General features: G+C 48.4%; 1 protein-coding gene across 1 annotated transcript; it reads right to left on the bottom strand.

Moving 5' to 3' along the window:
- Nucleotides 1–8,028: 8,028 nt before the first annotated feature.
- Nucleotides 8,029–13,376, bottom strand: LAG3 (lymphocyte activating 3). The gene is made up of 8 exons (XM_032182900.1): nucleotides 13,322–13,376; nucleotides 12,959–13,121; nucleotides 12,625–12,851; nucleotides 12,145–12,402; nucleotides 11,672–11,965; nucleotides 10,959–11,249; nucleotides 10,574–10,689; nucleotides 8,029–8,142 (listed from the first exon to the last, which is right to left on the bottom strand). Exons 1-8 carry the CDS (start codon nucleotides 13,374–13,376, stop codon nucleotides 8,029–8,031), a joined length of 1,518 nt encoding a protein of 505 aa, XP_032038791.1.
- Between the last annotated feature and the right edge of the window lie 6,228 nt (nucleotides 13,377–19,604).

Genomic DNA, 19,604 nt, shown 5'->3' on the forward strand with positions numbered 1-19,604 from the left:
GGTGGATGGTGACTTTCCAAACGCATGTGATCTCGCTGCTGGGTGTGAGCAGAAATGCAGACCATAACGGAAGGCTATGTACTGCGATGCCTGGGGAGAATGAGTGTGTAAAACAGAGAGAGCCTATTGGTCATAGGGCAACTGGTGAGAGGCCATGACAGGGCTGAGACTGAAAAGTGAGCAGTTAGAAACCTGTCCGGCTCTATTGTCATAGAAAGCTTGCAGATTAATATGTTAGCTGAGTGGATCCAGACCTCACCCAGGCCTCTAATGACCTATGAAAGAAAGCTGACCCCTGTTTCCAGGCCTGTCGCTTGCATTGCTGCTAAGAGGAACCATGTCTGAGGAGTGGTCCAGGGGCCCACATCCCCAGGGGATGCTCAGAAAGATAACAAAGCCATGCCACCAGCCCAGCTGGGGCTTGGCCACCACGCCTAGCGGTTTAGAAATGGCCAGGGTTGGTTAGGGCAGAGATAAGGGGGACCCCTTGAGGGTGTGTGTGGGTCATCCGTCTGGAGTACAGCTGAGATTTGGGGTGAGTTTTTATTTCTTTATCTTTGTTGTCTTAGGTAATCTATACCACTACTGAATCTCAGCTGTTTCCCTTCCCTGTAGGGTGGAGGAGGGGGGCTTTTGTGGTTTCCCACCCACATTTGGTGTCTATCTCTCTGAATCCCAGCCTCAGCCAAGACGACGGAAACCCACTGAGCCCCAGACACAGCTGAGATTTCATCTCTGTGCCACCCACTCTTCTCCTCCAAGCCGTCACTTGCCCCTTTGTCTAGAGGATGGGGTTGAGAGGCAGAACCAAGGCTCTGGAGGAGCAGGGGCAGTGCTGAGGTTCTCAAAGTAACACCAGGTGTAAAGGGAACACCACCGATCAGGCCTCAAGTGCAACAGCTGGTCCATTCATCGTATCTTTGGAGAAATACAAAGTTGGCCCATCTCAGGAAAAAGCCCACCTGCAAGAGGCAGAAACTTCCCAGAGGCTGGATCGAAACTATGGGACAGGCTGGGATGGGGTGGGTGACAGCCTGGGCAGTGCCCAGAGCATCTGAGAGCCTCATTTGGATACATGGCTTTCCTGCGAGACCCTGCCACATCACTTCAGTATCTCCCAAATGCTCTCAGATACCCAGATGTGTCCCTTCTGGGCCTACCTGCCAGAGCAAGGCTGTCCTGGGGAAAATGGAGCTCAGCAAAGCCAGGCTGTGACTGTGGCACCTCAGGGCTTGGATAGGGCATCCCGGGGCACTGAGATGCTGCTGCAGCTCGCACGTATTCTGGTTTGCATTTTGTTTCTCCAGCATGCTGTCATGCAGAAACACCAGCTTGTTTTTAAGCAGTTGGTTTATGTCACTGCAAATACCAGCCAGTAATAGCATACCCAGAGGGGGTCAGGCTTCCAAAGCACACTTGAACTCGCTGCAGGGTGGCAAGGAGAAGTGGGGCTGTGGTTATGAGGTGACAGAGCTGCAGGCCTGCCCCCACATGGACCTGTTCTCGATGCAAGGGGAGTTCAGAGCTGATGCAGCAGTACGGTGAGCAGCCCTCCTCTGCCCTGCAGGTGCCTCTGGGACTGGGGGTCACAGCATGCGCCAACGTGTTTGTATCGCTTTCATCCAAGCATCTCAAAGCACTTTGCAAGCATTAATTAAACATCAGAATCCAGGAGGGATGAATAATATTAGTCAGCCTTTCTTCTGAATATAATATTTCTCATAAATATTTAACTTTTTTTTTTTTTTTTTTTTTTGATCCATGTTAGCCTGGTTCTCACCTCACTGGGGCAGTTGCTGTACTGCACCCACGGGGGAACTGGGGCCTATCCAGCATCACACATGGACCCAGTGGCTGAGCAGGATGTAGAGACCCAGCACCACACACTGCTCCCCCACAGACAGATCTGTGACTCTCATTTTCCACGTTTTCTCCTTTGCAGAGACACCCCCCACCCACCCCATGCTGTCTCCCTTTGTTCTAATCCCAACTCTAGCAGTATTTTTTCCAGGCTGGGGTTGGTGAGTAACAGATCCTTGTTGACCTCAGTGGAGAGAGAAGGCCTCCAGGTTATGCTAGGTGGAGGTCCCTGTCTGTAGGCATGTGAAATCTCTCCAAGAAGGTGCAAAAATAGGAAAAGGGGAAATAGGAAAGACAAGAAACCTCCAGAGGTGGTCATTGATACAAGCCAAATTACCTGCATGTTAGTGAGGGCTGGGAGTGTGCCTAGTAACTCTGTCAGGTAGTATATCAGATACCCAGATATACCAGAAAATTGATGATCTCTCAGTGAGTGGAGAGAGGGAAGGACACAGTGTGAAAATCGTACCTTCAAACACCTGAATGTCACAGTCTTCAAAGACCAGCATCCTTCTCTTTGCAACAGAATAGCTGACACCTGTTGAGTTGAAAAGCTCCTTGTTGAGTTGAAAAGCTCCTTGAGGGGCTTTTCTGCCACCAGACATGGGGAGCTAAAACACCCCAGCCATCTGGCAAGAAGGCCTGGTAGTTTGCCCCAACACAGCTAGAGGAAAGGAGGAAGGCTCCTGGGCTGTGTTGTGGGGAGATCCCTGTCTGCAGGCACTTGGGGACTCTCCGAGGAAGCTTAAGCTTGGAAGAGAGGATTCTCTAAACAGGTAGTATGGAAGTTAATTTGCTGATTGTAGTGGAAAATCAGGAGATCTCCAGAGGTATTCTTCACAAGCAAGAGGTCGCCAGTATTTTAGTGAGAGAATTATCAAATGTGTGCATCACCAAAAATGAGGGGGACTAAAGCGAGCCTAGACAAAAACAAGCTGGTGTTAAAGACATGCCAGAAACACCACCAGCAAGAAGGAGGTGGGGGTGGGAGATTTTAAGGACATGCATGGGGCTGCTCTTGCTTACTGCGTTCATGAATGAATTTGGGAAGAGGAAGAGGAGAGCAGCTGGTGACAGCAGCTGATCGGATGGATGCACAGCTGGAGGCATCTCATCAGTTTGGGGGGATCTGGAACCCTGCACTGAGAGTACCCTGAATTCAACAGCGTAAGCAATACGCTCATGCTTTTGAGGAGTAACTGCGAGAATTTTTGCTTTAACTTTCTTAGCCGAAACCAGATGGATGGAGGGACCTGGGTGAATGAACCGGTCACTGGGCAGCTGGGCCACCGACGGTCACGGCACAAAAAGAGCCGTACAGTGCAAGTCCCGTACAGAGGGGAGGGAAGAGGTGGGAGGCAGGGGAAGACATCCCCACCGTCTTTGGACACTAGATGTCAGCATAAACTCGGCCGAGGAGAGAAGGCGCGGGCTGGGCACGGAGCAGCGCTGCCCACCTCTGCGCGGCGCTCCCGTGGGATGCACACCCCAGGGATGCAGAAGGGATGGAGGGGTCTCTGTGTTGGTCAGGAAACCTGGGCTGTCTTCTGTGGAAAAAAGGTAGGTGCTATCTTGTGACAAGAGAGGAAGACACGCAGTGTTCATAAAAGAAGAGGAGCATGAAAAAAAAAAATAAATTATAATGAGAAATAACAAGGGCTTCCAAAAGCAACCCTTGTGCATCCCCTGTCGTTTTTCATAGACACCCCTGTGTCCTATGTTCTCCTACCAAGACCCATGAAAACCCATTCCTTTAGGTGGGAGTGATGACCATTTCAGAGCACATTGTACAGCAGCTTTTGAAAACTGAAGAACGACTTGCACCAAACTGACATGTCATCAAAACAGAAATCTAGGGGTAGAAATTCTGCAACGAAATAGCATTAACAACCATGTAACAACCATCCCAGATGCCTTGGATATCAGTGTGTGGCACAAGAAACAAGCTGAGGTAGTTACAACAGCACTCCTGTAGGTAGACTGGTTTGAAGGAACCTTGGAGGGTAGCATGAATGACCCCAGATGTCTTGGCTTTATTCACCACTTCACTGAAGTGCTGATGAAATTCAAGCAAAGCAGCAATACGTGGTTTTCTTTTGCAGAATTGCTGCTGATATTGCTTCTACCCATTTGCCAGGCAGATATAAAACTCGGTGTACTTTAGTGTCATGGACCATTTGAGATCTGATTCTAATGTTTTATTGTTTTTAAAAGTCTGTGCAGAATATAGCAAGATGAAAATGGACTTGTTCATAGAATTGTTGAACGGTTTGGGTTGGAAGGGACCTTAAAGACCATCTAGTTCCAGCCCCCCTGCCATGGGCAGAGACATCTCCCACTATACCAGGTTGCTCAAAGCCCCATCCAGCCTGGCCTTGCACACCTCCAGGGATGGGGCATCCACAGCTTCTCTGGGCAACCTGTCCTCACCACCCCCATATTAAATTCCTTCCTAATATCTCATTTAATTCTCATCTCTTCTTGTTTAAAACCATTACTCCTTGTCATATAATTACACTCCCTGACAAAGAGTTCCTCTCCTTTCCTGTAGGCCCCCTGTAGGTACTGGAAGGCCACTTTAAGGTCTCCCTGGAGCCTTCTCTTCTCCAGGCTGAACAACCCCAACTCCCTCAGCCTGTCTTCCTAGGAGAGGTGCTCCAGCCCTTTGATCATCCTTGTGGCCCTCCTTTGGACTCATTTTAATACATCCATATCCTTCTAGTGTGGGGGCCCCAGAGCTGAACACAGTACTCCTGGTGCAGTCTCACGAGCACAGAACAGGGAGTATCACCTCCCTCACCCTGCTGGCCATGCTCCTTTTCATGCAGCCCAGGATACAGTTGGCTTTCTGGGCTTCAAGAGCACATTGCCAGCTCATGTTAAGCTTCTCATCAACCAACAATCCCAGGTCCTTCTCCTCAGGGCTGCTTTAATCCATTCTCCACTCAGCCTGTGTTTGTGCTTGGGATCACCTCAGCCCAGGTGCAGGACTTTTCACTTGGCCTTGTTGAACTTCATGAAGTTTGTGCAGGACCACCTCTCTCAAGGTGGACTTGTTGTTTCCAGTTATTGTTGCTCTGCTTGTAATTTCTAGTTATTTCTTTGTCAGATTGTACTATTTGCCAGCAATTTTTTAGCCTGCTACTTGAAGTATCTCAAAAACAATGGATGTAGAACATCTGGACCTATTTTTTTTTTGTTGTTGTTTGCTTGGTTGTTTTGTTTTTGTTTGTTTTGTTTTGTTTTGTCTGTTTTGTTGTTGTTGTTGTTTCTAACAGTGCTGGTCTTTCTTTTCAGAAAAGCTCAGAGAAGATTATTTTGGGATTAATGACCCATTCTTTTTGGAGGAGTCAGATGCAAATTAATCAGAGCACTGGAACAGGCTGCCCAGAGAGATTGTGGAGTCTCCTTCTCTGGAGATATTCAAGACCTGCCTGGATGCTTTCCTGCTCAACCTACTTACTGTAGTGCTTTTAGCAGAGGGCTTGGATTTTATGATCTCCAGAAGCCCCTTCGAATTTCAGATTATGTGATTCTGTTATTTGTAAGCATACTACTTTATTTGCCTTCCTTAGTTTTTCCCCTCTGCTACAAGGAAATCCAGTGGATTTCCTGTGTTTTTCTGAAGATTTCTACCTCTGGTACATTGAAAATACTTTTCTGTACACCTGTAGCTATATCCTTGTGGAAAGCCGTCATTTTTCTTTCCATATTACATTTGCTTTATTTGCTGCTCATGCATTTTGACTCCGCTTGGGGCAGATTTCCAGATGTGTTTGCTTTCCTCTATAGACTTGATCCTTCTGCTCCATTTGTACCAATTTGCCTTGTGCCATCTTGATTCCCTCAGCATTCAGACATATTTTCCTACTTCCTAGTGTTTCACTGATCTTTTTTACTGCAGCATTTGGGAGGGAGAGTTTCCAGTGGCCACAGAGTTATTTCTGCCTTGGTGTCAGCTGGCTTTTGGGTATTTTTCCTTGGTCTGTCAAACACAGCAGCTCAATGGCCACACTTGTCACTTCTGTTGGTACCTGTATTTTGTCAGTAATGCTTAAGGTTGCAACATCTGTGAAGCTTCAGGTGTCATTGTTGGCACCCCAGAGCTGGTGGAATTTATATTTGGCATAAATACAACCATGTCTGAGGCCTTGTAGCTTTTGCAGATGGTGTCACCTTAACCCACACAGACTATACATCTCAGCCACCATAGTCCTGCTCTCTACTATAAAGTCTTTGCAAGATGGGTATTATAATCATTATAGTGATTATAATGATTATTATGACTACTGCATGCTCAGGTCTTGGAGCGTAACCACGTATGACTGTGTATGTACACATAATTACACATAACTGTACGTAATTGTGTATCTGGTCACACTGGCTCCAGGCATCAGTTCTCGGCGAAGATTCATGAGGCAAGAGTAACTGAGTTGTTGTAGATAATCCAGTGCTTGGCTTGAGTTTTGCATCTTTGAAGAGTTCTCACCTGTGGAGCCACAGGGCTAACCAGGGCCATGGACTGACCTTGCAGGGGTGCAGGTAAGAAAGCCCTGCTCTGCTCCTGATGCCAGCTCAGCGGTGGGAAGCAAGGAGTAACCAAACCCAGCTGTCAAAGGCAGCAAGGGGGCCAGCAGTTCCTGACTTAAGGTGTGATTTACTAGTGTTAAGGAGGTAAGCAGGGAAGGACTAAGTGTATAGATGACGTGAAGCTATTTAAATTCATCACAAGGCAAGAGAATGACAAAAGCTTTGGAGACACTTCAGAAAACTGTTCTCATCAGTAACATGAAGGCAAATGAAATTCAGCATCACTGCTCCCAAAGTCATGTAGCTGGAGGGAAAATATAAACTAGGCTTTGGCTTACTCTTAACTTCTGGTGGAAGGTGAGGACCACAGCAAGAAGGCCTCCTCAGTTGCCTGCTTAAATACCAAAAAGATGGCCTGGTAGTGAAGCCCTCTATTGAAATCAAGAAAATAATCCTTTCCTAAACAGAGAGCTTAATTTCTGTACCAATGCCTCCTTGCTTGAGCAACCACATACGGGTAACCCATATGGGAGAAGATATTTGTGTAACTTTTTGCTAGTGAGCCTTTCCTCTAGGTTAGCATTCATCCAACGGCTGTTCGAGAGCAATATTCCAGTCCTCCGTGGCCGTTCAGACTAGAGGCGAGGAAAATCCTCCAATCAGATGAAACCTAAACATATTGAGGGACATGGGAGATGGGATCTGGTGGACTCATGTTAGTAAGTGCATCCTGAGCCTGAGGAGAATGACAGAGCTCTAACATCAATGAGGAAAAAGTGAGTACTGAGAGAAGGAATAAATGAATGAAAGAACAGGGAGAGTCAGACAGGAAAACCAGAACAAAACAAAGCAATGAAGCACAGCAAAAAGGAGAGGCTGAGTCTTCGATCCTTTCTTCTCCGGTAGCATATAATTTCCCCTTCCCCACCATTAAAATGTCAGAAATTAACAGTCAACTTCAGTTAAGCCAAACTGAAAGAGAAAGAGAAGGCAGCAAAGTCCTTAGAAGCTGCTTCACACAGACAGAGGTTCGCCCCACACCGTCAGTAGGCATCCTCCACAAGCACACACAGGGCCCAGAGAGTTTTTTGACCGACGTTTATTTTATGTTCCTGAATGAGTTTCTAATAAAATAAAACGCTCAAAATGTGCAACGAGTACAGTCCTCTGTGGGGTCCCCTCTACCGCTGAATGAATGCTGGAGCAGGGCAGGCAGGGGAGAGGGAGAAGGAAGTGGGCATGGGGAGAAAACACCAGCTGGCTGCCAGGGATCTGGGCTCCGGCCACCTCCTGTGTGTGAGCGTCCCAGCTGTGAAATGCTGTGGGAGAGGGCATGAAGGAGGAGCAAAGGCTGGGAGAGAGAAGTGAAACTGAAGCAGATGATAGCTACTGGCTTGAATACTTCCCACAGCTCCAAAGCGTCTGTGCTGCCGGCCCCATTACTGCAGCAGTGACTCTCATCTTGCCTTGGTATGCAGCTTCCAGCCCCTCTGAAGGTGCAAAGCTCCCGTGGCCTCCTGCAATGTTCATGCCATCCCTAGACCCTCCTCAGAGGTCTGCGTGGTGCTCATCTCTCTGCAGCGTGGCACACAGAGTTTCATCTTCCCATGCAGACCAGGCCTGGTGTCCCTGCTCCCATCAGCACTCAGTTTGCTGGATTGTCTCTTTCTGGCTCTCCTCCACATCCTTCTTATTTGGCACAGTGACTGCAACTATCCCTTCCAGTGCTGGGTAGGAAGCGGGAAGGCGTGCCTGGAAGAGAAGAAAGGGACAATATTAGGTGTTGGAGGAACACAGATTGGCACAAGGCTGGGCTTCCCCCTGCCATGGAAAACACAGTCCTACTGCTGTCACCCACGAGGCTCCCATTCACACCTTGAGTCAGGGAAGAGCCCCATTCCTGCTCTGAAAATATGCAGCTTCTTCTGGGGAAGACTGGCTCAATCCTATCATCTCTGTGGTGTCACAGGCATACGGAATAGCAAAGGCAGGACATCTAAGAATGATCTGGGCAATGGTCTGGCTGTTGTCAGGTTCAACATTAAGCCTGATTTTACAGTACCTTTTCCGAGAGAATAATTAGAGGCATGAAGGTCTGTGCAAAATGAGGTAAGAAACAATTTAAGACAGACCCTCTTTCACATCTTGCTTTAACAAGAGACTTTTTAGACATGGGAAAGCAAGTGGATCTACAAGACCCACTTGTTCCTGGTGGTGATAAAGTATATAGTGCCACACAGACAATTAATACAACTGGAAAATGAGATTAGAAGAATGGCATTGTAGGTGCTATCTCATCTAAGAGGAAGGAACTGGGATTTTGCTGGTAAGTTTCTACCAGGCTTTATAGAAATGGTAAATATGGGTCTTCAAAGCTTGGTTGTGGCAGCAATCATTAATGGCACAGAGAGTGTGAAAGCACTGATAATGAATTCTGTAGATGATACAAAGATGAGGAGCCTCATTTGGAAGAAGGAAGATGAAAATGTTACCGAAAACCAGGTATTTTAGGAGAATGCAACAGTAAGATGAATGATGGTGAATGAAATGAAACAGTACCAACTGCGTGTTGGTAGGCTCAGGAGCTCAGAACAGGAATGCCTGCTGTGTTGGCAAAAGCTGATGAAGGCATATCTGCAAGCCACCGCTGTACAACCAGTGCAAGAAGAGCAAATGTAGCCTTAGAAGATGCCAGCAAAGACAGGGAGAAAAAGAGATAAGAGCTTTTTTTTTTTTTTTTTCCTCAACCTTATCTGCATTCTCACAAAGGATGAGCTGAGTAGGGAGTATGTGCAGAGAAGTGCCTGAGGGCTATCAGTGGATGGAGGACCTGTGCTGCAACAGAGAAGGCTTGCTTACTTGTCAAAGAAAGGCCATCAGGGCATGTACCAATGCTCTGAGGCAGTGAATACCCTGGCTGGATTAGAGCTGTTAAAGCTAACTGAGCTGGACACCCAGGTATCCTATTTTCTGCTGGCTGAGGATTTACATTTACACTGTAAAAAGGTTCCTGTCCAAGGTTTTAGGCCAGAAAGAGGGGTTTTGATCATCTTGTCCCACCTTGCACAGTCTAAAGAGTCACCCAGGGACCTGCAGAAACTGGATTTCTCCCTCAGACTCCCCTTTAACATCAGTGCTGATTAAGAATGGGTGACAAAGAACCAGTCACGAGTCGCGCTGGCACTGCTCGTGGTGTTTTTTCAAAGCCCATCTTGCTTCTGTTCTGATGCTGCATGCTTCAGCTTCCAGCCACAGGGATTTGCTGGAAATCTGCGTCACTGCTGTTATGTCCCTCCTCTAGCTCGGGGCAGGCTCGAGTCACCCAGCCTCCTCACTGGGGCGAGCGCCCCCACTTGAGATCGCTCCGAGCCCTGGGCTTCCCTCAGCACTGGAAGGGGATTTTCACAGTGGGCCCTTTCCAAGAAGCTAGGTGAAAGGCAGCTACATCACAGCTGCTCACGAGAGGTGTTCCTTGTCAGCAAAGGGAAACACAGATGTGAGAATTTGCCATGTAATTCATTTGCAGAGAAACGGTATGAAAAATGCAGAGAAACTGCATGATTTGTTTGCACATTTTTTTTTTTTTTCAGTCGTGTGCAGGGAAGGTATCAGTTCTGGACTGGTCAATAAAGGCAGGGCAGTTTTCTGAAGAGGAGAACTGGAACAAGCTGAACAAATGAAGGGCAGTAAGTTGCCGGAAGCGCACAGCTGAGAAGAAGTGCTGAGCCAGCAACAACAGACCTGCGTCGAATCAGCGTCTGGGTACCAGCAGGCATTTGTATGGGTCAGGAGACTGCTGCATCAAAGCATCCAGACAAAGAACAAGAGAGAGGACACCTACGAAAGCCTGGAAATTAGCCCTTCTTTGTTACAGTGTGGCTTCATCTCTGCAAGAGTAAACAAGGAGCTTTTTGAGGCTGGGCTCCTACCACTCCTCAGAGGTACCTAACCCGCACCACACGAACCCTGGGATTAGCCAGATCTGGTGATGCACAGGATACAACCACACATCCATGCATGCTCAGTAGGCTGCCCGAGTCCCATTCCTTCTACATTTCCCAATTGATCCTCCTGCTGTCTTGTCCTTAAGATGCTCCATCGCTGGCTCTAGAGTACCCAGGGGAAGGTCAACCAAGGGGTGATATACAGAAAAAGTAACAGAAATGGGATGATGAACACTTACCCTTTTCTGTAGGGCCAGAGCCAGAATACAGACCATAAGCAGGAAGAAGAGGGTGACTGTGAGCCCAAAAGTAACTTGCCCACTGAAGATGGTGGGAGGGCTGGAGACCTGGGCACCTATGAGGAGGAAGCACAGTTAGGAAGGAGGGAAAGGTTGATTTTTCACCGGAGCAAGACTGGGACTGCACAAAGAGAGACAAAATGGAAAAGGATGCAAGGAAATGGAAGGAGCAGCAGGAGGAACTGAGAGATAGATAGGATGACACTAAGATGGGATATAAGCAGCCAAATTGGAGAAGGATGGGGTGAGACAGAGAGAAGAAATGACAAGGCAGTTGAACAGGGTGAGAAGAAGGGATTGGTTACAGATGTGCAGGAGGTGGTACCTGTGATCTGCAGCCCATATTCCACTGCTCCCAGTCTGCCTTCTGGGCCATACACACTGCATTCCCAGATGCCCACATCTTTTTGTGACACCTGGGGTATGTCCAAGGTGGGGCCAGTTTGGGATCTGTGGTCCTTCAGGTTGTGGGAGGTGAACGTAACCCCCTTCTTGTTAGTAGGGGCTGAGCTGAGGAGCTCCCACTGGAAACGTTCATGCCCCTGGAGGTGTGTGACACCGCACATGACCAGCAAGTGAGACCCCTCAGAAATTGGTCCAGGGATACTTGGGGTAACTGCAGAAAAGGAAAAAGCTACTGTCAGGAAAGGCAGCAGGCAGGTCCACTTGTCTTCCTCATTCCTCCTATAACAACCCTCCTTCATTACCTCTTCTAATTTATTTTCTTTTTCTTCCTCAGTCTTCAAGAAGAATAATGGAGTTACCCAAGAAAAAAACAAAACAAAACAAAACAAAACAAACAAACAAACAAAAAACAAACAAACAAAACCAAACCAAACCAAACCAAACCAAAACAACAACAACAAAAAAACCACACCTGCTTTCAGCAGAGTGCAGTGCAATGCAATGCCCTTCTTAGCCACCCTGGGGCTGGAACCCACGAGCAGGAACAACCCACACTCAGAGCACTGATGCACAGGAAGACTTATCAGAGAAGGACCCCAGAGAGATGATGCACACCCCTGTCTCTCTTCTCACCTCTAACCACTGCCAAGGTCACATCCCTCCTCATTGTCTTGCTGCCAACAGGGACTGCACAACTGTACCGCCCTGCATCGTCTGGCCCCACTGCAGGGAGATGAAGGGGGAAGCTTCTGCTGCTCTGGTTCTGGGAGATGACCCAGTCTTGTAAGTGTCCTCCTGCGAGGTGGCTCCAGTGAGCTGCCACCACATTGATCCCAAAAGCACTGGGCAGGTAGCTCAGGGTGCATGGCAGATCGGCTGCAGAGCCAGCTGCAGCATAAACCACAGGGTTGGCAGGGCCATCGAAACCTGAGTGAGAAAGACCACAATGCTGAAATGCTCTTTCCAGTGGTGGTTGGAAAGAGCTCCACCTATGAAACGAGGGCAGGATGAGAGCTGGCAAGCTGAAGCTGCTGGTGTTGGCCAGTGGCCACACCAGAGGAAGCAACCTGGGGATGCTGGAGTTGCAACGTCGAGGCTAAGCTTACCTAGAATTTGCAGGTCGTGCGTGGCAGAGACGACCACATTATCGGAGTATCTGAGCTGGCAGTGCCAGGACCCTGAGTCACTCATGGAGGGCTGGAGGATGGAGAGGGCCCCATGCAAGGAGTAGAAATTCTTGGTGGTGGGGACCGGGCGCCCGTTGTGGAACCAGCGTGTCTCCACCAGGCGGGCCCGGTGGCTGGAGTTGCAGCTCATCAGGAGAGGCTCACCTTCCACCACAGGGCCGGGTGGACTGAGGGTTACTTCAACAAAGAGAAAGGAGGAGGTGGAAACTGATCAGAAGAGGGCCACCAAGCCTTCTTTGGTGCCCCTCCTGTCCTAGCGTTGTCCCTCTCTCCAGAGCCAAGAGCAGACAGCAGGACGCTGTGTGCTTTAGGGAGGCTGCTGCCCGTATTTTAACCCCCTCCCTTACAGCCTCCCTGGTACTAAAACCAAGGTTCTCCGTGGTTTCCATCTTCTCCTACCTGTAACAATCCCCAGCTCCACCTGGCAGCTCTGGACCTCCGTGCTGTACGCCACCTGTGCCTCGTAGAGGCCGGCGTCCCCGCTCCTGACGGGGTCGATCCTCAGCGAGAAGTTGCCGCTGCGTAAGGCAGAGTCCTGGACCGAAACCCGGGGCCTCATGGGCAGCGCCGTCTTCCTGAGGCCAGTGTACTCCACCTCCAGCACCACGTGCGGCTCCTGGTGGGCGCTGCAAGAGGGACCAGAGGGTCGAAGGCCAGCCGAGGGGATGTGGAGGCAGCGCAAGGGGGCTCAGAGGGGCTCCCACCCTCCCCAGTCCCCACGATGAGTTTTTACCTTCCCCCATGGCGCTTCCACAGCACCGATGTCCAGTCAGACGGCTGTTTCCAGATCCTCCCCTGTTTCCTGGGGCTCAGGTAGCAAGGCAGCACGGCCGAGCTCCCCTCTCTGGCCCACACCTTCTGCTCCCCGGCCGCTGCTCCCGGGAGGATGTTGCCAGCTGTAACGAGACAGGGGGTCTGAGCAAAGGGTGGCAGGCACGGAGCAGGGGGTGATATCCAACCATCGACGGTGGGCGTAGAAATAAATAAATAAATAAATAAATATAAAGGATAAAAAATACAGGTGTGTCAGGGACAAACATCCAGACTGAGCTCACCCAGCTACTCTGCCCTCCCTTCTACCTTCAGCCCCTCTTACCACTGAAAACCAGCAGGGTGAAGGTGAGGAGCAGCACCAGGGACACCAGCCTCATGATGGCCCCCAGGAGAAGCGAGAGGCAACGTCTTCCCCCTCGGATCCGTGCTCAATGGGGTCCGAAGCTTTAAGGGGTCAGCAAAAAACGAGGCATGGACAAATGGCGAGGTGCTGGCGTGGGCGGATGAACCGAGTGGGGGGCAGCTGGGCTTGCTTGCTCTTGTGATCTCCGTCTCTTTCTGATCAAGGTATTTCCCTAGATGCCCTTATATTGCGAGTGGGCAGCTAACTTCCTTGTATCACTAAGAAGATGCGTCACGACTAAGAAACCAGTGCAAGTCTGAGGCACGTGAAGGCAGAGATAAAGCCAGTGAGAAAGGGGAGGGAGGGACCAGAGACACTGCTCTAAGCATCTTTTAGTGGAAATTCTTTTGGTCGCTGTTGTTTTTCTTACAAGTTTTGCTTCTACACAGACAGTGGAAAAAGTGTAGAAGGCACTTCCCAGCAAGTGCCCTTCATGTTTTTCTTTTATCTCTTACCTTTTTTGGTTTGATCTTTCCGCCTCTCACAGCTTCTCTCTAATTGTTTCAGGGCTTTTCAGAACATGTTGGTCTTTTCTTTTTTTTTTTTGTCTTTTTTTTTTTTTTTTTTTTTCTAGTGGTTTCCTCCCTTCTCTGCTCTCTTTCATCCCACAGATGTGCTGATTTCTTGGCTTTTTCTTGTTGGTCAGTTTGCAGGCAGCATCAGGGAAGGGTCTATGGTGATTTACATGCCACTCATCAGCCCAGAGCCTAGGGGGCTGATGGAGCTGAGGTGGTCTGAGAAGACAGGGTAGGGTCATCCACATGTAAGTGACCATGGTGGGAGCATGCAGGAGAAGTCAACACCATCAAGGAGGGGCTGCATGCTGTGACACTGCGAGGGGTGGGAGGAGGAGATCCTTCTCCTCCAGTGGATTTGGGGAAAACCCACCTGAACTTGTGCAGTGAGGGGGCTTGTTCTAGCTCCCACCTAGCTCACAACCGGGCTTTGCACAGGCTAGTATGTTTCCACTCCTATGCCTCATCTCGGGGCCCCTTTTGCCTGAGAACCCCCATTGCTGTGGCTCACACTTTCCAGCAACCCACTGGCTCTGACTCTTTCAGGCTTAATCAACCTTTTGTGACAGGTGTCAGACACCCAAGCCCCTCAGCTGCTCGTCCCCGAGGGCCGGGCTGGGGCTTTTCCAGGGGGTGAGGGAAGGGAGGTGACTCAGTGTGGCCGCTTTGCTGCTGAAGGATCCTTGCTCACTCTCTAGCTTCCCTCAGCTGGGTGGAGGATAAAAGAGACCAAACCATGTGCCTCACTTCAGCAGCTCCCTGTTGTGGTGACGGCTCTTTGTTATCACACGCGGCTCTTTGGTCTTCTGAGGAATGGGGTCAGTGTATGGCAACCTGGCACAACCACACCATTCGTGATGTTCCCTGGGGGGGGGGAAACTTCTCAGCACCCTTTCGTGCCCCCTGAGTCACACAGCCCATGGGGTCGCACAAGAGAGGAAGGGAGGAGAGAAGATGGGGGAGAAATTGAGGCGGTTGGCGGGAGGGGTGTTTTTTCCTCCTGCTTATGAAAAAACAGTTTGTGGTGCCCAGTCCAAGCAGAAAACATCAACTTCTCTTTCCTCTGAATCAGCAGTGTGAAGATGGTGTGAGTGTGTGGGTGAAGACGAAAGAGAGCAGGGAGATGGAAGCATGGTGGGGCGACACGTACGGCTCCGCAGCATGCTGCCACTTGCTGCCCTTCCCCTGCCGCTGCCCTGGGGACACACAGCTCCCTGCAAGCTGCTCCTAGAAGCATCTTCCTGCTACAATTCCCACCAGTTCCCCAAACCATCCTTAGCTGAAGCCATGCCTGTGCTCGAGGAAAGGCTTCTTTCTCGTAGGAACCAGCAAAGGAGAGAGACAACATGCTCTTGCTGCTGTCGCTTCCCAAGAGAGGCGGTCACGGGGGGCTGGTGGGGAGCCCCAGGCATTGTCCGGATCCGTCTGGCACCAAGGGGTGTTTAGGGCTAAGGGATTGTTATGCTGAGCGAGCATGTTGTGAAATGAAGGTTTTGGAGGCACTTTTTTACTCAGCAGCAGGCTATCTTTAGCAGACACCTGTGACGTCTTCGCCTAACGACACACTTTAAATGCTGACTGCCTTGACTGGCATTTTCATCATCTCCCAGAACAGGACCCCGCTGCAGAAACAACAGTGGAGAGAGCAAGATCAGCACGGGGACACCTTCTCACGGGTGTTCTCCAGCCTGACTGGCAAAGTGGCTGATAGAAAGGGTGTGAGACTCGGGCAGAGCTGTGGGAGGCAAGGGGCAGGCTACGACTGGCGTAACCCAAAGCTGGGGCACAGAAGCCCAGCTCACTAAATCCTCCTTCATCTATCTTAGACGTTAAATGACTTCAGCCAGGTTCCAGATTTACCGGCAGTGACCTCACTCAGAGCCTTTACATATCTCTTTTCTCGTCTTGCTTGGCATGCTGCATGGCTGCAAACTCCCCATGTGAAGAAGAAGAGAAATAGAAAACAATATTCTGCAGTATCATTGAGTTAATCTTGCTGAAGGAATTTTCCGTTGCATTTCCAGATTTCTGTGATATCATGTTTTTCTCTGAGTGATTCCACTTTCATGTTTTGGTCCTTGTAGCGCCAACTCTAAGGCTGGTCGCAATTTTCTGCTTTGTGTTGACTTTTTAAGGTGGTTTATGGTTTATCTGCAGACTTTAATTGACCTAAGAAGCTGTGCTGTGACTTGAAGATTGCGATATCAGCTGCACGACTTGAGATCAGCTGGTCTGAGTGTTCACCAAAAAGGAGCTCATTTAACGTGTCCTGATTACTGTTTACCCAGAGCTAACAGCAACAGCTAGCAGCTAGCACCTCGTATCTGGTCAGCATTAATTGTGGAGAAGTGTGGAAATCTGTGGTTTTTCAAAAGCACTCCAGATCCCTCCTAGAAGAGAGATGGGATGCTGCTGGATCCCCTTTGGACATTCACAGCTACCTATAGAGATGGTGATGGGTATCGGCACCTTGGCCAATGCCTAGTTAAAGGATATCTATAATGCCACAGGATGTGGTTTTGTAACCCAGAGGGTAATGCTGACAGTGGAGCTGGGTGATGGAATAGCAGCGATGGTGCCATGGGTGCCAAAAGAGAGAGAGGCTGATCCAGATATGCCAGGCACAGATCCCCAAAGTTGCTGTTGCTTTCAACTGACCATGCAGTGACTGTGCTCCTCAAAGCAACGCTGCTACAGAAGGATGTGCCTTCTGCTCACAGGGCTCAAATCCTCTCTCTGTCTTACTCCAGGCAGTAGTGTGGGTCTCTCTGACACAGAAGAGGCACCTTGAAAATGTTTCAGATGCTGAGGGATGGGCATTGCATGGGTCACAGGGGGCATCTGGCTATAGACTTAGTCACATGTGTCCCGAGGAACTGTGAAAAAGCAGATTTGGTCCATGTGCTGTGTTTCGACAGAGCATCATGCCAGGAGAACATGAGTTTGTAGTTTATGGTACACTGGAGCTCTGAAAGCTACAGGCAAATTCCACTTATTAATAAAAAACAAGCTTTTTTTTTTTTTTTTTTTTTTTTTTTTTTTTTTCATTAATAGGAAAGCTAGGAATGAGATAGAAAAAGATGGGTAACTAAAGGAACATGCGATGCTATGAAAAATTATTTGCAGAAGAATGCAGCCTCTGGGAAGGTTCACGTGGATGATGGCTCAGCAGAGAAGGGGAGCAGAGCAGTGCTTCAGAATACTGAGAAAGAGAATAAAGTTTTTCTGCTTTGATGATCTCCAACCACTTTGCTTTGAACAATGCGAGGGAGGGAGATGGTGCATTTTTAAACTGAGAGGGTTAATTGTAAATCAAAATGGATTTTTTTTTTAATGTTTTAGTTTTCAATTCTCTGATGTTTATCAGTGTTGACAAAATGGAGGCAGCAGGAAAGAGATGAAAGGAAAGATGGGTTCACCCCTTTCTGCGACGCTGCATTTACACTGGATTAACATGGTTGTGTGATAGACTGAAATTCGGAGTGTGGTGGCAGCTGAGCTGGTTTTTCAATTTCTTCTCCATTTGACACCTCATGGCTGGTAGCAGCCTGCATCATTTGATAAGATTGCCTCAACTGCCCCACTAAATAAAAATACAAAATCAAATAAGCCCACCTGTTAGTCACAGAATCACAGAAGGATTCATACGGAAGGGACCTCAATGGGTCTCCACTCCAACCTTCTGCTCCCAGCAGGCTAACTCCAAAACAAGATCAGATTGCTCGGGGCATTGCCCAGGCAAATCCCGAACATCTCCAAGCACAGAGATTCTGCAGCATCTCTGAAAGCCTGTTCCATTGCTGAAACACACTTACAAGAGAGGCTTTTCCTTGTGAAGTCTGAAGTTCTTTTTTTGTTGGAGATAGAACTGGCTCTTAGTTATCTTCAAAGGAGGCTGCGACAAAAAAAAGGCTGTAGTTAAATATCTATGTAAAGGGGCTTCAAAATTCACAACAAGGGGTGGGACTTCCCATGTCACAACGAGGTCTGGGAGAGATCTAAGTTCTCCAGACGTAGCTCCAACAAACTAAATTCATAAAAATAAAGGATGTTCTGTCAGGAGTTAGTCAATGGGATTTAGCAATTTACCAATTAAGGTCACATGGGGAAAACATGTCTTTAAGCTCATTTTTTGGGGGGGTGGTGTAGCTTATCATTTTTCCTAGTTCTAGGAATTTTTTCTTTGTAGATGTTAGCTCCTGTTCTCCAGGAGGTGAATGACCCATGCTGAGCACCATTCACTCTGCTGGCTTCTCTGTCCGGCTTTTCTCAGAAAGCCACAAGAGACCAAAGGACCCTCCCTGGCTGTACAGTGTGCGTGAGAGTATAAGACAAAGTGGCTAATGTTTTTGTGTCATGTGTAGATACTTTAGACCCTTTGCTGGTGAAATGAAAGTGGCCCTGAAGTTCAGACTCTCTGTGCTTCCAGTGCTAGGCTGCCACATGATTTGATCAACATCCAAATGATTTCTGATGTCCATGGCCGTTGCATGCTGCCAAAATGTGGTTAGGAGGGCTTCACAGCTCTGCAGGTGTGACTGTCTCTCCTGGCATGGTGTACACTTCATGTTTGGCAAGGTTAATGGGAAGCAACTACCTCGTAGGACCCCTGGTAAAATCACACTTGGCATTAAAACGTAAGGTTACATGTGGGGGAACAAAGTATGGGGATCACACTTCCAGAACAAGATGCTGAATCCTGGGAAGCAAAGACTCCAGGGAGGAAGGCACTTGACGACATGGTGTATAAAATGGGATCTCCAAGAACGAACAGATTGTGTTACCTCTGTTTACAGCACAAGCTACTGGAACATGTCCATAATTCAAAAAGGATGTGGAAAAATGGAAAAGGATTTAGCAGAGTGATACGAAAATAAAACCTGACTTGGGGACTAGAAATCTTGCTTTCAGATGTACAAGGCTTGAGGAGTTTGATGGATTTTGCCTAATCCAAAAGAACTACTGGTGAGCTCAGGCAAGTTTAGTGCAAACAAGCAGAAATCCATTTTACAAATCATATAGATGGTAGAAATATTTCCAGAGGTGCCATAAAGGCCAGGAGTATAAATGAGTTCAAACAGAGACTAGGTAATTTGCGGAGGATCAATTCTTCACTGGCTTTTGAATATAACGGCCTGGGTATGACTGCCAGCTCAGGATATCTTTAACTCTGGTTTACAGGAAGCTCCTATATGTGTCTTGTCTCTCATTGCCTCTTCTTCAGGACTGTACATCAGGATTGTACATTATAGCAGAGTACCAGACCAGAGAGACCACGAGTCTGATCCAATACAACCATCTTCATGCTCTTACATTTGCGATCTACCATCCATATTTTCTCCCCATGAATGAGAAGATGTAAAATACCGGCAGGTTCTCTGCTCTGGTAGATGAGCACTAGGACAACCAGTGGCTCGAAGTTAAAAACAAAATCTGGCTGGAAATGAGGTTCATGTTTTTCACAGCAAGGCTCTGACATGGGAATAACTCTTGTGGTGGCCTCTTCACCACCTGCAGACTGATAACATGAAAAATGATTGAAGCATCCTCTTGCTCAGCCCTAGGATATGGGATTCCCTGCTGAAACACGGAAGCCAAGCAAGGTGATCACCATCATGAGCATAAAACACTATCTATTCATATTTCTCCAGGCTTCTCCCTTATTCACAGCCCTGACTGGAGGTCCT

This window comes from Aythya fuligula, chromosome 1, assembly GCF_009819795.1.
Source record: "Aythya fuligula isolate bAytFul2 chromosome 1, bAytFul2.pri, whole genome shotgun sequence".
In the NCBI taxonomy this organism is placed as follows: domain Eukaryota; kingdom Metazoa; phylum Chordata; class Aves; order Anseriformes; family Anatidae; genus Aythya; species Aythya fuligula.